Source organism: Pteropus alecto, unplaced genomic scaffold, assembly GCF_000325575.1.
Source record: "Pteropus alecto unplaced genomic scaffold, ASM32557v1 scaffold10, whole genome shotgun sequence".
NCBI lineage: Eukaryota > Metazoa > Chordata > Mammalia > Chiroptera > Pteropodidae > Pteropus > Pteropus alecto.
The window spans coordinates 2,696,809-2,718,125 of record NW_006431210.1 but is presented as its reverse complement, the minus strand read 5'-3'; the positions used below and the strand labels follow the sequence as shown (position 1 = coordinate 2,718,125).

At 36.0% G+C, this 21,317-nt stretch overlaps 1 protein-coding gene across 6 annotated transcripts in view; it reads left to right on the top strand.

Moving 5' to 3' along the window:
* Window positions 1-21,317, top strand: part of NEK10 (NIMA related kinase 10) — a 189,863-nt gene that overhangs the window by 152,670 nt on the left and 15,876 nt on the right. For 5 of the 6 annotated variants that reach the window (XM_015596827.2, XM_015596825.2, XM_025039082.1 and 2 more), the window contains 2 exons: window positions 10,722-10,822; window positions 16,792-16,902. In XM_015596827.2, coding sequence (XP_015452313.1) covers window positions 10,722-10,822; window positions 16,792-16,902 — 212 coding nt within the window. Of the gene's footprint in view, window positions 1-10,721; window positions 10,823-16,791; window positions 16,903-21,317 lie in introns of those variants that run through there. The other variant, XR_001517765.2, reaches the window with a different exon arrangement.

Below are 21,317 nucleotides of genomic sequence, written 5' to 3'. Positions count from 1 at the left end.
TTTTTCTAAAGGGCATATTGAATTAGCCCAGTTTAAGATTTGACTTTTTGTCAGTGAAATTGATCAGATCTTTGGACCTTTATACGAACTATTTACATTATGGCACAGTTTACATGTAATATATTTCTTAGACCTACAGTTTGTTATACCGTTCAATTCTTATAAATTCACTTGATTCATATTTTTTTATTTAAAACAGAATATAGTATAGCATTTTTAAATGTTGTCAGTGAATGCTAAAGTTTATCCATAAAGAAGATAATATAGAACACATTAATGCATATGAGAAGTTTGAGGTTATTACCTGTGGTAGGTAGGAGGTTTCTGTTTTTGAGTAAAAAAAATATATATTTTTCTCCATCTTAATGCAAAGCTGTTTTTCTGCATATTATAAGAGTCATACTTTTTAAAGTGTTACAGGTAAATTTGGACTATTGGTTGCTTTATCAAATCACAAATAACTGGTACCAGCCCTGTCCACTTAGGTTACTTCATCTGCAAATCACACTTCATTTCATTTGTCACCTCTGTATCTCTAGCCTAACTGAGAGAATAAAAAAGTATCATGAGACACTGTTGGTCTGATCATTTGCGAGTTATGCTTTAGGTATTCCTTACCTAAAGCCCTGAAATGTATGAATGATTTATTTTAAAAAATAAGCAGATTGTATTAGTGTATTTTTTATTTAAAATTTGATTTCGCTTTCTTGGATAAAAAGGAACATGGTGGAAATTATGTATAACCAACAGCTGCAGCCCTGTATTGCCTAAATGTTCTGGAAAAAAATTATCAGAGAGGGGAGATTTTCGTTATAACCTGGGTATACCCCCAGGACTATATCTAGTATATGAACATCATTTTCTATGTGCTACGGCAGAAGAAAGGGTGAGAACTATTAATTTAGAGTGCCAAGTGGCTATATTATATCTTATGTGGTACTCCTAAAATATAGACTTCTAGGTTCGTAGTGTGATGATACAGCAGTATTTAATACACCTCCAAACTCCTGTAGAATAGATAACCATGGAATCATTTCAAGTTAATACAATTATAAGACCTCTTATTCTGTCTTTTAATGCTAATTAAATTGAGTAAATAATTTATTTTATATACATCTTTTAGGTTAAATAATAGATTGTAGTTCGCTGTCAACAGAAATAAAAATTTAGTAATTCCTATATTACACGGATGAAAATATTAATAGTAATTAACATGAAATCAGTGAATGAATAAACATTTTAAACATGTTAATTTTTTTTAGCTCTAGTTCCTTAACTTTAGTCACTTGTAGATTATTGTTGCAAAAATTTGGCCATACTTGAGACCATCTGTACTACTATTTTCCTTATATATGTTTATTTTATTTGACTCACTTTCTGAACTTAAATTTATTTAAAGGAGAGTTATTGCTACAAATGGGAAGCCAGTGTAGTATCACTTGCAACTATAAAAATAAATGCAAATCTAAGCAAGAAAACATTATTATTTTCTTAGTAGATATTGATATCTGCTTTTCTGAGGTCTGCTTTCTTTGTTATAAAAGCATATTAGCTAGTATTTGAGAAATGGTGTAACATACTTACTCCACACTGAAATGTAACCTTGGTATAATCAATAGAGAGAAAAGAAAATTGGAAAAGAAATACTTTTCATACCTGATCTACTTACTGTGGAAAATTATACTGTGCCCCATGCCTCGGAAAACTCAGTTTTTATAAATAATTGATTGGTTCTGGTGTCAACAGAGTCAAATGAATTAATCAAACAACCGGATCTTTTTGAGAAAAAAAGAGTCTAGGATCTGTTGTCCATAAATAAGAAACAGCCTTTTCTTGTTGAGGTAGGGGAAATGGTGTCCTATTTATGTGAAAATTAAATCATACCAAAACATGTTATAAGAAATGTATTCTTTGTCAATACACAGAGTATATTTTAATGTTATGGATGCTATCAGTGTGAGTCAAATGTAAATTTCGGGGAGTGTCAGTCAAACTCAAATTTAAAGTGCAAATTGATGCCAACTAAGAGTATGGCCTAATTTCTGGATTGACACTGACATTTTCCCCTCCGTTACTCATTTTTTCATTTTCAGCAGCTAACACCCAGGCACTGAACTAATGTATGGAAATTCTTATGCTCTGCATTTTGGCTAGAAATTGTTGCTTCACGATTTCGAGGCTCTTAATTTTGTTTTCTTACTAGATGACAGAGAATCTATTTTTATACTTGTCTTTTGTTCATAAAGGTCAGATCTAAATAAAGTAGTCAGCGTCTCATCCAAATATTCCAGAGAGCACAGCTAATATTCTAGTCGTTCTTATTATGAGCAACTTTCAGTAGCTTATTTGCAAATTGGTTCTTAACATAAAGTACCTAATCCTGAATTTCATAATTGCCAAAGTGATTTTGAGTACATGCCTTCTTTCATATTATTGCCTAGCAATTCTTTTAGCATATAAAAATGTGCTCACCAGATTTTTATCAAAACTTATACTAGCCTCTACCATGTAATTTGGCATATAATTCTATACTTTTCTATATCGTTTGTTGGAATTCGGATATACTAAGTATATTTCCCAGATTATAAGCATCCTTAGTAAAGTTTACATTTATCTCAAGCATTTCCTCTGAGATCAGGTCCTTGAAAACTACTTATTGAGTAACAGGATGCAGACCTGCCACTGTGTTAATCCTTGTTTATCCTTCCTATTGAGAACAACTGCATTAGTCATCTTCTAATTACTTAACAAATGAAGAAACAATGGCATTTTAATGTTATACTTCATATTGGGGGAGGGGTGAGAGACAATTTTTTTTTTTTAACCAATGATAATTTGCATCCTAATTCTTCATGCTAAGGGAGGCACTGAGGAATTGTGGACCAGTTCTCAAGAAGATGCTGCCTGGAGATGTAGACTTTTTTTTTTCTCTCCATATTCTTTGTAGGATAATGTCTTTGCAAAGAGATATTCAGACTCACAAAAGTTACTGACGGTCCCACTCCAAGACCAAGTGGAAACTGCATATCAGCTGCTAAATAACAACTCACAAGCCTGCCCCAAGGCTTTCTGCCCTGGGGGAAAGGCTACATGGAAGGAGGGGAAAAAGGTCACACTAAGCTCTGGTGGGGATCAAAGGAGGTCAGTGTGTCTTGGGTGATGATGGTAGCACAGTTTTCAAAATAACTGAGTCAAGAGAAAAACAAGGCTCTTAAATTCCAAATCACCATTATTATTATAATGGAATTAAAAAAATAATAGTTTCAGAGTATATTCAACTATCCTTTGAATTGTCATCATACAGTAATTTAAGTATTGAATATGATGACAGGTTAGTCAGTACTAAAGAGAAAGAGGCAATTGACCTCTTTCTTTTAGCTAGGCCACCAGCCTGTCCTCAGCCGAGATCTCACCCGTGTGTAACTGACATTCCTCACTTCTGAGTCCATAGATTATTGGGGATATTTTAGATAGTGAATTAATTAACATTTTTATTTACGTAACTACTTTTTTAAAAAAAAAACACACATTGGAGTGCAAAAGCACAATTCTTAAAGTTATTCTTTAGCAAGCATCCTGATTTTATTTAACTCATTAATGATGGAACCAGATAGAGGATAAAAGAGCTGTTTCCCAGAGCATTTAAAAAGCAGGGGTTTATATAGTTAGTCAAGAAAGAAAAGCTGAAATTGTATTGCTTAATTAAGCATAAAACTGGTGAAATTTCTACAGGGCAATAAAACCATATATTTTGTGATTAACTTCTTGATTGGCCTATAAAATCATACCAATATGCCAATTTCTGCAGGTTAATCGCCAGTGTTACAGGCTGTAAACTGCCTACACCTTTGTTAGTGAGGATTGTTAGTTAAATATTCTGGGACATTACCCAAAAGTATTAGATTAGGATTAAATGGGGTAATTAGAAAATTCTGTAGCTAGCATGATGTCAGAGAATTAAGCAATGATTATTTTGCCTAGTTTTTATGATTGGGATAAATTTTTATTGTTCAGGTAATTGAATGGTGGAGTGGATCTTTTTTCTGTTCTTTTTAGTTTGATTGGTTAGTCTTTCCGTTCAGAGTACTGAGCATCGTGTGATATTCACAGCACAATATTTTATTCCTGAGAATTCTGGGCTTCATCAGTAGTTAACTTTCACAGGAAAAATGGCACCCACCTGGAGGAATAACCAGCATGTGTTGGTTAGTCGTTGTAGCATTGCATAAGAAATAACTAAGTCAGTGGAGAAGTCATGCTGTGTGGACTAAACTAAGTGCATATGCTATTTTTAGGCCACACATTCAGGAACAAAAAATTTGATTTTCTATATGTTTCCAACTCTGACCTTAATTTTTATATTGAGCCCCCTTCCAGATATCAGAAAAGATAATCAATTAGCCTAAAGGCAAATATCAGTGTGCTGGTGATTTCTTTATCACTCAGACTTAAAGCCAGACAAACCGAGGGTTGCCTTTCTCTTTCCTTCCTGGGCGATATTTTTGTTCCAAGGACTTAATGCTAATTAATTTAATGCCAAGGTACTGGGGCTTTGAGACCACCTGTGCTGGTATCTGATCTGATTATCGCGTGTGGTTACCCTCCCACATTAGCATCCAAAAAATGACAAACCCTCCCGACTTCCAGTTCCCCACCCATGTTTCCACCAGTGGCTGTGTTCCCTAGAGTGAAGGCAAGACACCAATAGGGTCTGTAGGGCAAGCTCTCTTACCCTGTCAACTCACCTTCTCAGGGGCTTGAGCAGGTTAGTCTCCTGCTCCCCACCTCTCTGGGCCTAGAGACTGGGGAGCTTAGGAGAGCCACTTTGCCTCTGACAGTCCAGGAAGTTATCTCTGCTGCCTCACGTGACCCCATGCTGTAAGGTGCAGGGAACATCTACATGGCTAGAGACTCTCAGAGTTCCTCATGGGAACTGGGCACACACAGCCTTACTGCTCTTGAATTCCCAAGCTTAAAGACAGTTTCATCATCCACCTCTTCCTACCCGACTGCCCGCACCCCATACTTTGCCCAAAGTGAGCTGGAATTTGAGTCTCTTCTGAGAATGTCTTTGTTTTTCCTTTTCTCCTCATCCCCCCTCCTCAGAGAAACTTAATTTTATCAAGAAGGGGCAAGAAGAAGAGTTTATTCAGTGATAGTTCTTTTGAATCTCTTTACCTTCTGCTTAGACGATCACTTTTTAAAGTCCAGGAATGTATTCTCTCTGTTCCTGGTTCCTCTCTGCCACTCCAACTGGGGGAAATGCTGGCCTTGCATTCTGCATGTTTGACAATGGGAGGCTCAGGAGGCCACAAGTGATGACAGAAATAATACAGCAGGAAATTCTCTACACAGCATTTTGCCATGTGTATTGTGTAGTCATTTCTAGAAACTTTGACTTTGAAAATCTTGAGGTTATATTTTAGTTATAGAAATAACTAAAGAGATAGTAAGTTTAGAATTGGGGAAACCCTCTCTAATCTTCACTCACGCACACACACACACACACACACATACACACGGATACACACATACACAGGAAATTCTCTACACAGCATTTTGCCATGTGTATTGTGTAGTCATTTCTAGAAACTTTGACTTTGAAAATCTTGAGGTTATATTTTAGTTATAGAAATAACTAAAGAGATAGTAAGTTTAGAATTGGGGAAACCCTCTCTAATCTTCACTCACGCACACACACACACACACACACACACACACGGATACACACATACACACACATGGCCTGAACAGAATGTAAGGTGCCTTATGTAAAGGTAAGCCTGCCAGAATTCTAGAGAGAAGAGTTTCAAAGTAGCCTTGCTCCTTTAGCCTTTAGCTCATATCCGAAGATTCAAATGAAAGGGGAGTGAAAGGAGCCTGATCACTCATGAGGTGAATGGAGCCGAGGCTTTGGTGCAGATTCCTGCCATCCTGTGATTCTCTGGATGGGCCTCCCATGAACCTCTTGTGAATGCAGCATCCTTTAGCTAACTTTTGGCACCTTACACACCACTGGGCACAGGGATCGATTGCTGAACATTTGTAGATTTGAACTACAATTCAGAAACTTCGTTCATTTTACTTGAAAGTACAGGAAAGAGGTGAGAGTGAATCTGTTCACCATACTTAAATTTAAAAGGTTGTATTGTCTTTCAACAGGGAAGTTGGTCCAATGGAGAGAAGCCCATGTATGTTTTAGTTCCATTCATAAAGGGAAAATAGTTTTCACTTCTTCAGGGAGCTCTGGCCCGAAATTTTTTCTTCTCCATTGTTCAAACATTCCTTACTCTTAGCAGAGAGAATTTAGAAAAGTAGTAGGTTGATGCTATATCTCGGTCAACTGGGGAAATACAGTATAATCCATCTTTCGATCCATTAATAGTAATCAATGGCTACAGAACTTGCATTGTGAATTATAGTTTTAGTAGACTGGATATATAATGTAAATCAAGTCTCAAAGCACAAGGATAACTTGGTATTACAATGTGCCATGAGATAAAGCAGAATAATAAAGCATATATGTACATAATTTCCAAAAATATTAAATATGTTACATGTTCGAAAGCATAGGTAGACCAGCATGTTAAAAATAGCACCCCTTTTAAGAAGAGAAATAATATTTCAGGCTTAGGAAGGAGTGTAGACATTATTCTATATTTGAGGTAACCAGAGGAATCGTCCATGATTTCGCAGACTCCTAGTGATGAGTTAGAGAAGAACCGGAGGCCCCTCAAATCTTGTCTAGAGTGTCAGTGCAGTGTTTTAGGGCCCACTTGGTTTCATGTCCCAGCATTCACTTGCTCTGTGATCTTTTTTGGGCAATTTCCTTAATCTCAGTCTCCTTATCTGTAAGATAGGATTTAAAAAAAACTACCCTTCAGAATGGTTGTGAGGATTAGATGAGGCTAAATGTGTAAAACCTTTCCCAGAGTCTCACCTAAATTCCTGCTTAAAAAACTCTGGCCTCCCCCTGATCTTCCTCCACACCACCTTGAGGGGAAGAATAGCTGTTTAATGCCACAGAGTAAGTAAGCAAAAATAATTATTTTTTGACACTTTTAAGTAAATAGCCTCTTGCAGGAAATTTTGTAGTTTCCTTCTAAGTTTTAAAACAATAATTAAATTCATTTAAAACTATTAAAGAAATACAAAGTGTTCTAATTTGAAACTTAGATTATATTTACATTTTAATAAGACCAAAATACTGTCTATCTTTCTTTTGTAGTAGGAACCATATAAATATGAATCATGAGTGTACTACGTATGACTGACATTGAAATATGATCAGCTCCTGTGATGTCTTTTTGAGGGAAAATTGTTTTAATAAAATTATCCTTAGGACAAAATTGTCAGTGTAAATACGTGATGCTTTTTGTGTGTGTGAAGTTAGGATGCATAGTATTTTCAGTATGCTAATCTGAAATATTTATCAAGCAAAAATAATTTAAAACTCAAAATTATATATCTAACACTTGCCATGAACTTGGTAGTTAAAAGAAATAAAAATTAAAAGATATCTATTTGGATTTTTATCAGTTTTGTTTTACTAAAATTGTTAAGGGCTAAATAAATATACATTTTGGGGCGGAGGAATATAAATAATTGTAAGGATTTGATCAGGCACATAAGAAGAAATAATCGTTCCTATACCCAGGGTTAGCTGAAATTGTTCAAGAAATCAAGAGGGTTTGCAAATGTTACAGCCAGAATCCCTCCCAATCATTGCCAGTTTTGAATCTCTTTTTCCTCCCCAATACTAACTTATGTAATTATTCACATCTCAGTAACTTTTTTCAGAGCACTTCAGGAGTGCCGAACTGATCATGGAATCCTATCTCTCCATGATACAGCAGCAGCAGGTACCTGAGCGAGTGTTCTGGTGGTGCCTGAGACTAAAAATTACCATTAGCCTAGCTGTGGAGGATGGGAAATGCCCTTTACATTGAGGAGAAGTAACAGATTAGGTGAAAATACTTTTAACATATAAAATGCAATAAAAGGATAAGTATTCGGGCTGCCTAATGAGCACCTACAAATCAATAAGGAGAAAGAAGCATGGGACGCAAACAGGAAATTTACCAAAGAAGTACAATAACTTCACCAGACTTCAGATGAATGAAAAATAAAACAAAATCAGATTGAAAAATTGAAAAGTTTGATAAGTATATAAGTATAAGTATATATAGTGTTGATCAAAGTTTAGAAAAATGGATTCTCTTTTGGTCAGAGGGCAAATTGATTCAGCCACTTTAAAATCTTTTTATTAGAATAAGAAGTATGAACATCCGAGGGCCCTGCTGGTATTTAATTTTTCCTGTCTACCCTAAAAGACCTCTTATACTTACGCACAACAAAGCATGCATGTGTATACTCACCGAGCATCATTTACAATTATGAAAAAATGAAAGTAAACTAAGCGCCTATTAAGACAGAAGTGGCTAAGTAAATTCTAATGCATACAGAACACGTAGTAAGTTCTGTTCAAGAGTGGTTATAAAGAATGAGCTAGAACTATGTGTGTGTGCAAAAAAAAAAAAAAAGAATCTCCATGATAAACTGAGGAAAACAATTGTAAAATAGCCTTACGATGTGTCATCATTTATTTAAAAAGAGAAAAAGAAAACATGAGGTAATACTATAGATTTTCTATGATAGTAGCTTTCAAACTCTTTTGGAAATGGTCTTCACATTTTAAGAAACATATTTTATGTCTCGGATGAGTGGATTTTCTTACTACATACTGTGCACTCTGACATTTTTTCTATTCTACTCTATTTCATTCCATCCCATTTTTCAAATGCTGTTCATGACGCATTAAACTGATTTCAGGACTCAACCACAGTTTAAAAAATACTGCTCTGGAGTTCACACTTATACATGTAAATGGATAGAAAAGTGACTGGACAGCAACACACCAAGCTGATATCAGAGGTTACTTCTGGGGAGGAGGCTGATGGGCAGTGGTTCCAGGGAGCCGCCAGCCTCTGCTGTAATATTTAGGTTATTTTTATGTTTGTTTGCTTGTTTTACAACGGACAAGCGTAGTTAAACGTTTTTAAATTTATTTTTTAGAGAGTAAGCGATCAAAACTATTTTCAAAAGTCAAGACTGTACTGGGATTGAGAGAGCGTGGTTAAAGGGTCTTAAGACAAACAACTTTAAGTTACATTACATAATTGACTAATTCAGAAGACAGGCATTCTAGCTAACTATCTCTGTTTTTGTATCTAGGGCCACAGATGAGCACATTCTTGTGGCAAGGTAGAGTCAAACCCGTGTGACATCCCACTCAAAATGTCATCACAAATCTAAGAACGCTCTGCCGTGCTGTGAGACTTTAACTCATTCCCTGTAAATGTTAAGTCCACGTACCAAAAACATAAAATAGGTAACATAAAAGTGACCAAAAACCAAGGTCTTTAGTTTCAGAAAATGTTCCTGTTGCAGCATCAGCTTGGCCATGTCACATGGTCTCTAGTTTTTGGTTGGGTCTAGACACACAAATGGTTGCATTTTAAGAATTATTTCTGCAAGAAGCACCACTGTAGAAAATATGACAGGTGTATACTCGGCCACCTCTAAGGCTGGAGCCGATACCTCCAGATCTCTATTTTCTATTTTAGAGATATCTTCATTTGTTCTGCTTTACCTTCATATTTTTACTTTATGAGGAATTTATAAAACCTCATCTTAATGGTCAAGTAATTGATGCTCAAAAGGAATTAGACACAGTGCCTAAGAAAGATAGATCCTTTACATTTTAAATATTTAAACAAAGTATTAAATACATATGAATGAGAACTAAATTATTTCTTGTGTGAATTTTTCAATGAACTCAGAAAGATATCCATAAAGAAATATTTGACACCAAGCTAGCCTAAAACTGTGAAAGTGATGTGGCTCTATGATGAGAATTCAGAATAAATTATAAATATGTCTTGTTTAGACCTAGACCGAAATCCAGGTGAAATTACAATTTGTAATAACCAAGGGTTTGAAAATTACTCAATTCTAAGTAACTTTTGTTCATTAGAATTTTTTATATTTTTAGTTTTTTTCTTGTTCTGTAAGATTGTGTATTTAGTGTTTACATTTAGTAGTTTTAATAAAATTAGTTTTAAAATATTAAATGAATTTAAAACTTAAAAGCATGATAGGCTTTTAACTGCACGTATCTAAAGCCCAGCTTTTTCAATGGCCACCGTATCCAAGGCACCAGTGACTCCTGGTGGCAGCCTGTTATATTTTTAGTTTTTTTCTTGTTCTGTAAGATTGTGTATTCAGTGTTTACATTTAGTAGTTTTAATAAAATTAGTTTTAAAATATTAAATGAATTTAAAACTTAAAAGCATGATAGGCTTTTAACTGCATGTATCTAAAGCCCAGCTTTTTCAATGGCCACTGTATCCAAGGCACCAGTGACTCCTGTTGGCAGCCTGATATATAATTGCAGACAAAAATTCCAAGAGAGAAGTCTTTCAGATGTTATGACAGATAACATCATTATGTTAGTTAGAAATCTGAAAAGTAAAGGGAAGGAATCATGCATTGCATATTATAAAATATTGAAGTGTTACGGGGTCCCTGCATAATGTCTCATTGGTAGAATGAGGGTCTTTGCTTATTTTTTTTTCAGTATTTTACCCCATTTTCCACTAGCATCACTTTTGAGAGAGAAAACCAGAGTCTCGATTAACTGCAAACTTTATCATCCACAGCATCTGCAGGGATTGCTGTGTCCCAGAGGAAAGTACGTCAGATCAGTGATCCTATTCAGCAGATCTTAATTCAACTGCACAAAGTCATCTACATCACGCAGGTCAGTATTTCCTTTTCATCTTAAAGACAAGTTTGCTGCTAATATTGGTTAAGAACTCCTCTGTGGAATTTTCAACTAGAGTGAATACTTGTTCTTATCCTCCCAACTACATATATTTGGGGACACATCGGCTTAGCAGAACTAGGGAGGTAGTAGGGTAAAAAAAGCAAACATGTCAAATTTTTCCTGTAACCCCCAAATCTGCTTCTATTGTTAGTTCCCAACCAAAACTAAACTTTAATGTAAATGGGCCTTCAGTGTGGGGGTGAAAGTGGGGACAGAGCTGGGCCTTTGAAGCAGCTTCACTACAAGAAAGGAAGAGGAAAGTAGTGTCCACTCACAAATCCTGGGGACGCTGGGTTGAAAAGACCATTTCGATTAGTGTGTCCCAGTGACATTATAAAACTCTAGGAATAAGTGTTAGTTTACAACCAGGGTCCAGAAAGGCTGTGTACTTCCTCCCCCTCAGTAAATAGTCACTCTAGGAAATGGCTGCTGGTTTCTTTAGGGAAGTCTTGGGGATAAGTTTACAGTATGTCCCTAATAGTGTTTCAAGGCCTTTTCTCAAGGGGCCCCAGCTTTCCCACTCATTAAGCAGCTTTGGATCTTTGAATTGACTTAAGTCTAGAAACTGTGTGAGAGGCTGTGATTCTTCACTGTGGCAACAGCAACTCAACTCATGTTTTTGTCTACTGGACCTAGAGTTTATTTTCTGTTATACAGATTGATGAATACTGTAGTGGGCTGAGGACCGACAGTGGACCCTTGAACAATGCAGGGATTAAGGGCACTGTCATCCCGTGTAGTCGAAAATTCATGTAACACTTTTGACCCCCCTCCCCGCCAAAACCTAACCACAGTCCCTTGGCATCCACAGGGGATTGGTTTCATGACCCCTGGTAGATACCAAAATCCTTGGATGCTCTAATCCCTTATATAAAATGGCATGGGATCATGCATGCTGTCACTCTGAGGGCTAGCTTTCTGAGACTCGAGAGTCTTAAATAGATCACATTTTCATTTTCTGCTGTCAGCTATTCTCTTAGGCAATCACACAGAATTTTTTTTTCCTGGTTAAGTGAAAGAGGGTGAAGGAATACAAGGAAATATGGGGGTAGAGGAGAGAAACTTGCTTAATAAACCAAAATATAATCTGCCATATCTCTACTGAATAAAGATATTATATTCAAAATTGCAGTTCCATTTAAATACTGATATAGAACTATGGGGAAAGTATTCTTAACTCTAGTGTTATGGAAATAGCTTATTGGTTACCTCAATGATTACTAAATTGAGAGAAAATATCCTTTCACATTTAAATATAGTGTTCGTATGCCTGTCTTGCTAAGTTTTATATAATAAAAAAGCTTCTTAATGGATGTATTCCATTTTTTTTATTGGATTTCAAAGTATTTTAAAGTAGGAATGAAACTATTATGAATGTCTTACTATTATGCTCTTACACTGGCAGCATAACAAATGACTTCACAGTTTTTGGCAAGATGGAATTCCTTGCTACAAGTTCATGTATAACTATTGCAGTTTTTAAAATGTATTTCCAGAATACTTTAAAGTTGATGACTTTGCACATAGTAAAGAATGATTCCTCTTTGGGGAACTTTAAATTATAGTGCTAACCAAAGTCAGTGCCTTTCAAATACAGGAGAGAAATGCAAACATTTAATGTCTAAACATTAAACCAGTGTATTTGCTGTAGGTTAAAGACCAAGATCAGTATTCTCTCTCTGTTAACTGTAAAGGAAAACTGCTAAAAGTAAAACCAAGTTGACAAAACAAGCAAATTAACGAAAACCTTTCCTGTTCACGTATTTATTTACTAGTCAATCTCTCACAGACTTATGCTGTAGCAGCTGACCTGATTTGCAGGGCCAGATCCTTCCTCATAACCAACAGATGACCTTACGGGGGAAACTGCTTACTTTTGGCTGCTGGTGGCCTTTTCTATCCAGTTTCCATGGAGACAGATCTGTAGAAATCGTCTAAAAGCAAGCATTTTAAAAGGCAGGATGTTAAAATCTTTACCCTGCCTTCACTGATTTGACATCTGTTTTTATCAAAACCAAGATGGTAATCTTAAGACCAGCAAATTGAGAATAAAATCAGTGATTCCTTTCTATTGCTGGAAACCAAAATCAGTCTTTGGACATATCAGATGACCAAAGTATATAAGTTACCTTGGAGTATGAGTTTTTATGTGTTATTGGTTAGGTAAGACCTGTGTAGCCGACTTTAGCTTTAGATTATACTTAGGATCTGATTATTTTGTTAAATAAATGCTTTGAAAATCAGCATATAGCAACCTTAAAAAATTAAACATCTGTTTCCTAGAGAACAGACAGGCAGTTTGATTGGAGCTCCTTCAGACGCCACTTCTTAACAACCACAGTTGTTGCCAACAGAACAAAAATATGTGGTTGGGAATAGCAGTGTGCTGTCCTCAGATGAAAGTTATACTACCGACTGTCATCAGTGAAACATACCATTTTTTTCAGCAGTGGTGATGGATAAAAATAGAACTATCCATACCTCTCTTATCTCAATCTCCTGGTTCCTAATGGCAAGGGTGACAGATTAAATAGAATTTAGGGTAAAGCTGTGTTTCTTAAGTGGACTTGGGTTTTTAGAATTTGTAAATTCTAAGAGAAGTTTTGCCTTTTGTATATTTATTTTGATGATAAGCTTTGAACATTTTACTTTAGCATTTAGGAAAATCTCTTAAGCAGTAATATGTCAAAATATATATATTTTTTATTATGATTATAAAAAAGATACTAAGTTACTATCAAACAGAGCCCCATGACAACTAATGGTCTGCCAATGTATTCTTGGAGATACTAGAGAATGTTGTTCTTTAGAAAGAATTCATATATTATTCAAGTTTGAGAAAACATACTATAAAACATACATATCAGATTTTACTTTTTGTTCTGTTACTTTGGTATTATAAAAAACAACAAAAATCAAGCTTTTAGATGTGATGTTGAGAGAGTCATTATCTTTTCTAGAATCACTTTCTTTATCAGCAGAATTCAGGCTGCTTATGGGACTATTGTGATAAAGAAAATAAAGTATGTGAAATATTCATAAAATATAAAGTGCTGTACTATAGTAATGCTAGTGGTGGTGGTGTTTGCTCTAGAATAATAGTTGTGCTAAAAGACTCACAAACTCAGAAAGTATCCTTGATGTTACATGATGTCTTTAAGCTCTGATTTTCTCACCTGTAAAATTATACCAGCTTTATAAATTTGTTGTAGGGGAAAAGGTGGCATACTACATATAAAGGAGTCACTATAGTGTCTGGCATCTACAAATCCTAGGTATTAATATTCTTAGTATTATAGTTTTTATATTTTTTTATACTTATATCATATGCAGTTAAACTATGCATGAATCATCATTCTGTGCAAAATTTTAAATTCTTCCATGAAAACTTTAAAGACGGGGTGCTGTCCATAGTGACATTCTAATTAGATACAGTAGCTTTCTAATACTGTCCTGTGTACGACCCTTAAGTTGACAGAATGTTAACTTACTCAAGAAAGTTTTTGTGAGGATCAATTCAGTAAACATATTGTAAATTAACTAGAGGCCTATCAAGTTAAGTGAATACCAAGAATTTTAAGAATATCTGAATTGGTTATCTAATACCAATAGCTGCTGATACTGGGGTAAGTCACCTCTGAAGGAATGTATGGACACACCGATACTTCGTATCTTCAAAAGTTTGCCATAGTGGACAATTAGGTAGGTGAGAAAAGGCTTGCTGCCTTTCTCTTTGACAGTTGCAATCATGCTCAGCAACAACTAGATGGTCCTTGGCCAACACTGCCCTCTGGTGTTCGATTTAGGGAAGTGGCAACTTCTGTAACCATAGGGAATTATCAAATCGAAAAAGGTATCTCCAGGCACTTTCCCATCCCTTCTGTACCCTAACCCATCACCCACTTGCACATGTCCCTCCACTTCATTGTCTGGTCCTACTCTAAGTTAAATTTGCTAATCTCTCGCACACACGTATTTTAATACACTCATTTTCTTTCTCATCTGTCTTCCACTATTTGCACATTAATGCTGAGAAATCTCTCTGTCTCTGTCTCTCTCCATATTTCTTAATTTCCTCTTTTCATTCCATGTGAAATGATGGCATTAATTATGACTTATGGCTGGGGTTAGGAGATAGTAAACACATCTGGATCATATTGGATCGATATTGATGTAAAAAGAGATCAGTAGGGTTCTGTGCTGTCAACCCACAAAACCTTTCAAAGTACATTGATAGACTTCAGAATCTCTCGTTTTACTTCTGTAATTAAACTTGCTTTAGCTCAAGCAAAGTCAAAGGACTGGCTAACATTTTAAAAACTTTTTTTGATTGTGCATTGTTATTTTATACCATTACAGTGCTTCATAATGGGTTCTGTATTCTATTGTGTTGGGGCTGATGAACAGTTTTTCTTTGCTATAAAATCAGCAGTTGTGAGCCCACGTAGACTCGGTGTATTGCTCTACTATTGCCTTTTATATATCCCCATTTCATGAAATGAAACTTGAGTAATAGGTGTTTCTTGTATTAGTCAAGATATGGTGAGTTATACTGTACTAACAGATACACCCTGAACACAATAGAAGTTTATTTCTCACTGGGCTAAAGTTGGATAGTCGGGTGGCTGTCCTCCATCTTGTGGCTCTGCCATCTGAAACAGGCGGACTCCAAGCTCCTTGCCCCACGGGAGGGCACGAATGAGGAAGAACACTGGCTTTGAATGGCCTCTTTCTCAGAGCGGCACACATCATTTTTATTGGCTGTAAGTAGTCACATGGCACCAAACCAAAACAGTAAGAGGATAGAAAAGTGGAGTTAGGTGGGGTAATAATTGTCTACTCAATTTCTCTTTCTTTCGATCTGAGCTTTGAACTCTATTTTTTTTTTTTTAAATCTTGAAAGTACCTACTAACACATTTTCCTTCCCATTTAGCCTTTTTTTTTTTTTTTTTCCTTACTGGTTCCTTTTTGCTCTCCTTCCAAGTCCTCTCTATATTTTAAACAAAGCAACCCTCATTTCCACTCTGAGACTCCTTATCATCTTGACCCTATTTATTTTCTCTGTTGTCTTTCTCCCAAACTTCACTTTATCCCTCTGTGTGATTTTTACAACCTTTGGTTTCCTTGTATAAATCCAACCTGCAGAGTACCAACTACAAAATCAATTTTTTCAATTCCTATTTTTATCTAATCACCATATTTTCTAAGATTCTGCAGTAACTTCCTACTACTTATTAAATCTAACTCATCCTGGCCTTGCCCTAATATATATTGATTAATTCTCTCCTTCTTCTTGATAAGATTGGTCCCCACAAACTGATTTTTCTCCAGCTGTATATTTAGGAGTGCTCATCCGCAGGCATCTGACTATGTACTAATGCAGATATGTGCTTCCTGGTCCAGAATATCAGCTACTTCTGGACAACGGCCATAGTTAGATTGTTTAGCATGGTTTTATCTTGTGGGCACGACAAAAACATGACACAAATGTTTAGCTTGCGGGCATGACCCAAACACCTAAACATCTGAGAGAATGCATCCTTCCCATCGTCTTTTCTTTACAAAAATCAGTTTATATGTGCAATTAATATAATTATATGTGCAATTAATGTCATATAATTAATATCATTTAGTTGTTACGTGAAAAACGGTATCAATAAAATGAAAGAACAATAAGATAAATTAAGCAGCCTTTTGAAAGAGAGCAGTGTAATATATTTTTTTCTGGATGATAGAATGAAAAATTATAACATCAAGTCATGCTATATGGAGTAGAATTTAAATTCTTATTTAGTCCTATTGAGCGAATATTGTTACACTGACCCTCAGTAAATGCTTCCCAGGAGTCGGCTGTGCAGCATTAACAATTTGCTTATAATGATTGTTTTCTCATTTTATGCAGCTTCCTCCAGCTTTGCACCACAATTTGAAAAGAAGGGTTATAGAGAGATTCAAGAAGTCCCTCTTCAGCCAGCAGAGTAACCCTTGTAATTTGAAATCTGAAATTAAAAAGGTACGGTATTCTACATATAGGGATGCTTCTTTGGCTAACAAAAACACATCATTAGAGTTAAGTTTTAAACCTCCTTTGCTTTGTCCTTTAAGCTCTACCCTCTATTAAAGGATATTATCATTGTTTGTCTTATTCCATCTGGGCTGCTATAACAAAAATACCATAAACTGGGGTGTTTATAAACAACAGAAATGTATAGCTCACAGTTTTTGGAAGCCCGAAGTCCAAAATCGGGTGCCAGCATGAACGGGGTTCCAGCATGGTTGGGTCTGGAGAGGATTCTCTTCTGGGTTGTAGACCACTTACTTCTTATTGTATCTTTACATGGAGGAGGCAAGAGAGCTCTCTCGGGCCTCTGTTATAAAGGTACTTTTTATAAGGGTTCCATCCTTATGGCGTAAGCACCCTCCAAAGGTTCCACCTCCTAATGCCATCGCCTTGGGGATTAGGTTTCAACATGTGAATTTGGAGGACACAAACATTCAGACCACAGTACTGCTTAAGACGTAAAATCAAGGATATGTCTTTGCTTCTAATTTTTTTGCCTTTATTTCTGAAGCCAATGTTCTCAGAAGACTAACAGAAAGTTCTTTCTGTATTATTGAATGTTTTCCTAAGAATAAATACTATTATTTACATATATTATATATGTAATTATATAATTCCATATATTATATATTACATATATAATATATGGAATTATACATATACATATAATATATGTATATATACAATTTTACATTGGATTACAAAGTTATATATTTATGTGTTTGTATATTATGTATGCATATATATGATAATATATAATATATATATACACATATATATGTGTATAGAGAAACCTAGCTCAATCTTTTATTAGCATATTCTTCAACAAGCCTCCAAGTTGAACTTTGCCACTCTGAACAAGTGATTTAATCATCTGAGGCCATGATTTTTATCACCTATGAGGGTGGAATGGACTATCCATCTTTGACATTCTATCATTTTAGGCAGCTTCCGGTGCTAGTAAATATTTCTATTCATACATAGAGAAACTAAATCACAAGGAGGTCAACTCAACCAGACAGAATGAAAATTGTTTACCCCTGTTTAATACAACTTGGTGACAGGAAATCCCTTTGTCCTGGTCAGCAGCCATTTTAATACAGGCCTTGGAGGTAGTTACAAGCTCCCATTCACCTGTCTCTGAAAGACCCAAGACCCAAGCAATGCTGGCCCGCCTGGGTAAAGATGCTCGGTCCTACTCCAATTTTATATAATTTTTAAGTTTCATCATGTACTTAAATTTTGACACAGCCATGCTTCCAATGGCCTTGTTCTTCAAGGTTTCTTTTGCCTTACTCGTTAGGCAATTTAATGGATTCTTTGTTAAGAATGCAGACAGTATGTTTTTGCTTAGTTGCCTTACGTCCATGGTGCACATACACACAGGAGATGGGGGAAAAAGAAAAAAGAAAAAACGAAACGGCAGGTAAAGAAAACATAAACATAAACCATACCTCATCAGAGATTAGAAAGCAAAATTTCTTTTATGGGTCATGCTGGCAAATAAGGCCAAGAAACCAAGCTAGGGGAGATCAAGACAGAAATGGAGGGGACCTCAGATATTTATTTTATATTTCTATATTGTATCATGAATACCAATAGATATATTTTAAAAAGGCAGAAGTTCAAATCTCCCACAAAAAGATTACATGTTGCTAGGTCTTTATATTCTTATTAAAATGATATTCAGAATAACCCAGCTTGAAGAGAGATGTATTTTAACAGAAATCCTAGCTTTAAGAGATGAAAATGCCAGCTGCACACCGCCTGAGGCACAAAGGCGGCTGCGGTGCTTCCCCTGCTCAGTGATTTTCCATCAGTGCACATCCTTAAAGTGAATCATTTTCTTTTATGACTCGGGTTTTCAGTTTTGCATCCTTTCCTTGCCGTCTTTCTTTTCTCTCCCGATAGAAAAGAGATTTCCTTTTGTTAAATTGTACCCTCCGCTTCCTACCCCACAACTTTGCCTGCCTTCCTCTATATGGTGGCAGCGTCTCTCATTAGAGCGCCTACCTCCTGGTCTTGGTCTGGGGAAGTAAAGGCAGGGATGGATGGGGTGGTTGAGGGTGTTCAGGGAGCATGGGTGAGGGAGCACAAAGGGGGCATCGATTCATCCTTACTTTCAGCTTGGTTAAGAAGTAAAATCAATTCTCCTTCGAAGAATGCTTTGGTCTCCTTCTCTGACATTATAAATTTGTGGTGGTTCGTACCATCACAGTGTATTCCCCGCCGATCAGGCAGGCAGATCTCACCTCCAAGGTGCTATAGAAATCTTCAGCCTGGGATATTCACATATTTTCTGTTCTTCACCACTGAACTGAGAAGCCAGCTCCTCTGTAAAAACCTTCCCTCATTTTCCCTGTCTAGAATTCATCTTCCCTTTCCCTATGCTTTGACTACTTCTTCATGCAAATTATTGTGTTTTATATAGCTTTTATCTGCCTTACATTTCTTTTTTCCCCAAAGGCAGGCAGTGTATCTTACTCATCTGATTCCCCAGGGTCTTGCACAGTACATGGCACATATAGGTGCTTAGTGTATATTTGATGAATATAGAATTCTATATTGATATCTATATCTATATCTATCTATATCTATAGTTATGCATAGCTATAGCTATCATCTACTCTATAATATATTCTGTATTAGTTCTATTCTTTATTGATATGCATATATAGATATAATATATTCATATATTTCTATATGAATATAGAAAGAAGCCCTCCTGCTACCGTCTAAACCTAAATGAGAATGGCCTGTGACCTCTGTGTTTTTCCCCTTTCCAGTATGATCTCTTGTTAGCGAAAATTTTTGTTCAGAAATGGATGTTTCATCCTCTGTACAATCAAAGAGGAGTGGCCAATTAGCCTTTGACTGACATGATCACCCCATACCAAGGCTGCGGAAGCAGTAAGTGGTAATAGTGCATAAAATACATTTGATTTCCACCTTTCCCTCTGAAACTTCTCCACCCAAGGACTCTCCAGTTTGAAGGAGTCATTATGGGATCACTGTGGCTACTTATTAATGGCCTAAGATCCAGCAGGATACAGAGAGGAGTCAAATAAAATGGAAAAGCTCTTTTCTAAAAAATTAAGCTTCTTATTTATAACTCACCCAAGGTGGTCTTTAGTTCAGTCTGCTCAACCTTGGCTAGAATCGCAGTGGGGAATAAAGCATCTGAGTAATCGTATAGGTGTCTTTGGGAGCTAGGACTTTCAGCATGGGAGAAAGGAGAAACAGACACAAGGTAGAAGATATTAATTCAAATTAGAATTGAAGTTATCAATATTAATGAGTATAAATTCTTGATAAAGCTTATCTTTTAAAAATATACATGTTTTCTGATATTTTTTACTACAATAGTCCAGAAAGTAAGCTAGCAGCAATGAGCTCTCCTAGGACCCATTGCAGCTGTAGAGCAGGAACTGAGAGGGAGTAGACTGGATTTCTTGACATAGCTGATCTCATAGCAAAGACACCATCAAGATTGACTGAAGTTCTGTCCAAAGGGCTTGGGGGCCAACTTGAAAAGGCTCCCGCTGGCCATTTATTGGCTAATTAGAGCCACAATAAGAATAATAACCACAATGGATTGTGAGTATTAACTCATGTTTAAACCTAAGAATTCATGATAGTAAAAAGAAAAATCCCTCATTGTTTACTTTTGGAGGACGCTAAGTAACAAACTCATTGTTTTGAAAATGATTTAAAACAAGAAGGAATCAAACGTTTATTCCACTTTTCTCCTCTGAATTCTATCCTGGGGTAACTAAATCAATGAAGGTGGAATTTCTCACCGTGGAACTGCTTCAGCTCATAAGTGCAAAAGGAATAAAAATTATTGCCATTTTGTAGCCTCTAATGAAATAATCGATTTAGACGTGATCACCAGTGACTGCCAACATCATAAAAAGAGGTGCAGCCAGATTATATGCTTCTTTGTGGAAGTATACTTGCCTGTCTATGAAGTATACTTGCTAAAAGCTTGAATCTGTATCTGATCAAGCCCCTAGATTAGAAGTGGGCAAACTAAAGTCCTCAGGCCAATCTAACCTGCTGCCTGTTTTTGTAAATAAGGCTTTATTGGAACACAACCACCTGCATTCGCTTACATATTGTCTGTGATTGCTTTTGCCTTACAGGCACATTTGAATAGCTGTGACAGAGCAAATGTGAAAATATTTACTATCTGACCCTTTACAGAAGAAGTTTGCCAATCTTTGCTCTAGGTCTAACTACCCATTTGTAGCAAATACAGGGAAGAAGAGACATCATGGGGATAATCAGCAACATCCAAACTGGAGAAAATTTTATAGGAAAAATTACCTTTTTTCTTTAGTAAATAAATTGCAGTAAAAGGAGAA